This window comes from Bison bison, unplaced genomic scaffold, assembly GCF_000754665.1.
Source record: "Bison bison bison isolate TAMUID 2011002044 unplaced genomic scaffold, Bison_UMD1.0 scf7180017864376, whole genome shotgun sequence".
NCBI classification, from domain to species: domain Eukaryota; kingdom Metazoa; phylum Chordata; class Mammalia; order Artiodactyla; family Bovidae; genus Bison; species Bison bison.
Window position 1 is genome coordinate 13,341,807 of NW_011494948.1, and position 4,159 is coordinate 13,345,965.

General features: G+C 43.4%; 1 protein-coding gene across 4 annotated transcripts in view; it reads right to left on the reverse strand.

Annotated features, from left to right (window-relative positions):
• FAM154A (family with sequence similarity 154, member A) overlaps nucleotides 1-2,471 on the reverse strand; it is a 63,118-nt gene extending 60,647 nt beyond the window's left edge. For 3 of the 4 annotated variants that reach the window (XM_010857057.1, XM_010857056.1, XM_010857055.1), the window contains exon 1: nucleotides 2,298-2,434. In XM_010857057.1, the coding sequence (XP_010855359.1) occupies nucleotides 2,298-2,347 (50 nt within the window). In that variant the 5' untranslated portion in view covers nucleotides 2,348-2,434. Of the gene's footprint in view, nucleotides 1-2,297 lie in introns of all 4 variants that reach the window. The other variant, XM_010857059.1, reaches the window with a different exon arrangement.
• Nucleotides 2,472-4,159: the final 1,688 nt, after the last annotated feature.

Genomic DNA, 4,159 nt, shown 5'->3' on the forward strand with positions numbered 1-4,159 from the left:
GAAATAGCTCAACTGGAATTCCATCACCTCCACTAGCTTTGTTCGTAGTGATGCTTTCTAAGACCCACTTGACTTCACATTCCAGGATGTCTGGCTCTAGGCGAGTGATCACACCATCAAGATTATCTTGGTCATGAAGATCTTTTTTGTACAGTTCTTCTGTGTATTCTTGCCACCTCTTAATACCTTCTGCTTCTGTTAGGTCCATACTGTTTCTGTCCTTTATCGAGTCCATCTTTGCATGAAATATTCCTGTGGTATCTCTAATTTTCTTGAAGAGATCTCTAGTCTTTCCCATTCTGTTGTTTTCCTCTATTTCTTTGCATTGATCACTGAAGAAGGCTTTCTTATCTCTTCTTGGTATTCTTTGGAACTCTGCATTCAGATGTTTATATCTTTCCTTTTCTCCTTTGCTTTTCACTTCTCTTCTTTTCACAGCTATTTGTAAGGCCTCCTCAGACAGCCATTTTGCTTTTTTGCATTTCTTTTCCATGGGGATGGTCTTGATCCCTGTCTCCTGTACAATGTCACGAACCTCAGTCCATAGTTCATCAGGCACTCTATCAGATCTAGTCCCTTAAGTCTATTCCTCACTTCCACTGTATAATCATAAGGGATTTGATTTAGGTCATATCTGGATGGTCTAATGGTTTTCCCTACCTTCTTCAATTTACGTCTGAATTTGGCAATAAGGAGTTCATGATCTGAGCCACAGTCAGGTCCTGGTCTTGTTTTTGTTGACTGTATAGAGCTTCTCCATCTTTGGCTGCAAAGAATATAATCAATCTGATTTCGGTGTTGACCATCTGGTGATGTCCATGTGTAGAGTCTTCTCTTGTGTTGTTGGAAGAGGGTGTTGAGGTCTTTAGATTCTTAGAAACAAAGGATGCTGTTTTCTTGGTAAAATGAAGCCCAAACCTTAAGGTTTATGTTGTTTAGTAAGTCATAGGTTGAAAAGTCGGTTGCACAGATTACATTTTTTTCCATGAATCAGGATCCAGAAACCCTGTGCTTAAATGAAATCATTTAATATAACTACTCAGCATAAAGGTGGCCTGATTCAAGAATCAGATAGGACCCTTGACTCCCTCCCATTCTCAAACTGCCTCTGTCCACTAGTTCCCACTAAGTCCAGGGATCACTTGGCTTTGACCTTGCCTTGTGGGTGTTTTCTATCCCATCACCCAGACATGGACTTCTTCCTTTGGATATACAAGATAAGCAGCATTTAGTACATGCCTCCAACCCATGTTTTCAACAGAGGATGTTTACAGGCCTATCCTGGAGGAAACCCGGAGGCAGAAGGAATGGTGTTCTGCTTAGTCTGGGCCATCTGGGACCTTTATCAGAAAAGCACAAAATTGCAAAGGTGGGGGCAGCATGCAATAGGAAGAAAATTTACCAGATCTTGAAAACCTATAATGTGTGGGCATCATACTAGGCCTATTTCATCTCCACTGCACAGCAGTGCTGCCCCTTAGGGATGAGGATCATCAGAGGCAGAGAAGGCATCCAGCTCTCAGGTCTTATCTGGGGACTAAGCTATATAACCTGAAACACCACTCAAGTAACTCCAAGGTGTTGGTACTCCTCTGGGTCACAGGTCAGAGGTCACTCAATGAGTTGTCAACAGCCCGATTCTGTGAGAGCCTTGCAACGCAACGTGTAGAACAATCCTGAGATTGACCATGTGTCCCCACCCCCTCAATACAGATAACCCTGCGACCCTGATACATTGAGCCACGGGGCTCAGGCTCTGTACAGAGCTGGACCTCAAGAATCAGAGTTTCTAAGTCAAGAGTAATTTAAAAGGAAATATTCTTTGTTTATATTCTTGATGTATGTTCAAGGGGACCTCAATTCAAAATCTATAGCATAACTTCAAAAACGCTCCAGTTCTCTTTCACCACTACCAACATCACTACCACCACCCAAGCTGAACTGGAGCTTATGTGCAAAAGCCCCAAACTCCTTTTTCTGCAGCAGCCCTCACCCCTTTCAAGTTATTATTTCCCTTTAATACTTTAAGCCTTTCCATGTAGATCAATTTGCAATTTCTGCCCCATGGCCCCACCCCTGCCCCAGCCCCAAGCAAGAATCCTTGCTCGCTAAAAAAGGGCTGGGGAAAACTAAACTGGCTAATAAATGCAGGGTTTTCTTTCAGAGATTCTCTGAGTAAGTTAACATTAAGGCATTCATAGCATGTACTGATAGTGCACAGTAATGCAGTATTGAACATTAGGTTAATGTACGTTACTCCATCAGTGTGCACTCATGCGTTCACACCATGCCCTCACCTCGATGTGGTCAGGCCTTCCATTGGCGTGCATGCTCTCTGGTAATCCATCTTGGGCTTGAAGGACTCTCTGGGCAGGTAAGAGTGATGGACAGGGTAGTTCTCGGTATATTCGGAGAGAAGACATGGTTTCTCTGTTTTATCATAAATCTTGGTAGGGAGGTGTGGACAATGATGCCGCCTAGTTAAAAAAGAAAAACGGAACAGGAGGTTGGTTACCTTCTTGCGAAGAATACGTTCAGGCTGCTACCTACTCAAAATGTGACCCAGAGTATAGAATCATGACAGCCAACATTGAAAGCAGGAGTTTAACCCTTCTTTTTCTCTACTGAACTATATGGAGTGGCCAGAATTTTTTAAATGATCTATAACTGCAATTGGTTAATTGTCAAAATTCCTTGGATCATAAAGTTACAAAAGCATAGCTGATGACCAGCCCTCGCATGCGTCATGCTTCTCATTTAAATACTGAAACAGTCCCATACTTTAGAGAAATGGCTGTGGCCCCCGAGGCATCTGAGTGCCAACCCAGTCCCTCCCAAGACCCTGCTGCACCTCCCAGTTCGCCCAGCAATTAAGGGCTAAATATCTGACCTAACAGGGGGCTCCAAGGCTATGTTCAAGGGCCAGGTTACTATCTTTCTTCATTGGTTCCTGGGTCAGTTGAGAATATCACCCTCGCAGACAAGTGGCATCACACAGAGCAGAACCACGTCAGGTCTGAGTATACACCACTGACTACGTGAAATCATTTTTGCATTGAAAGTCTGGCTCCTTTATTCTTTCCGGTCTCATTTCAAGTGTTGCCCCCTTAGACTTCTGCTGATCATCTTAGTCTAAAAAACACCCCACCAGCCCTTCCCATCACTCACAGAGTTTCTCTCATCACATGTATGACTTTCCCATCACTTACTATTATCTGTAACTTGCACTTTTGTTGATGAGTTTATTATCTAACAAGCTCAGCCCCATTTTCTGTCTTGTTCACTGCTACATCTCTAGTACCTCTCATATCCTGCCTGCCATATAGCAGGCACTCAGAAAAACATTTATTAAGCAAATACTGGGGCTTCCATGGTGGCTCAGTGGTAAAGAATCACCTGCCAATGCAGGAGACAAGGGTTCAATCCCTGGTCCGGGAAGATACATGCTGTGGAGTAACTAAGCCCATGCACCACAACAATTGGGCCTATGCTCTAGAGCCCAGGAGCTGCAACAGGAGAAGCCACTGCAATAAAAAGCCCATGCGCCACAACCAGAGAGTAGCCCTCGCTCTCCCCAACTAGAGAAAAGCCCACACAGCAATGAAGACCCAGCACAGTCAAAAATAATAAATAAATAAATAAAATTGAAACACAAATATTGAACATATGAATTATTAAATAAACGTTATGCCTCATTATCCAGGTTGATGACTAATAGATAATAACTTGAATTTATAGTGTATAGTGAGTTGTTCCATTTATTATTATTTCCATTTATAGTTTATAGTGAGTTATTCTATTACCATGCTATGCTATGCTATGCTAAGTCACTTCAGTCATGTCCGACTCTGTGTGACCCCATAGACGGTAGCCCACCAGGCTCCCTCGTCCCTGGGATTCTCCAGGCAAGAACACTGGAGTGGGTTGCCATTTCCTTCTCCAATGCATGAAGTGAAAAGTGAAACTGAAGTCGCTCAGTCGTGTCCGATTCTTAGCGACCCCATGGACGGCAGCCTACCAGGCTCCTCCGTCCATGGGATTTTCCAGGCAACAGTACTGGAGTGGGGTGCCATTGCCTTCTCCATCTATTACCATAAGCACAGTAATAACCTTATTATTCTACTTACAGGTGAATAAAGGGCAGCTATTTGAGCTGTCA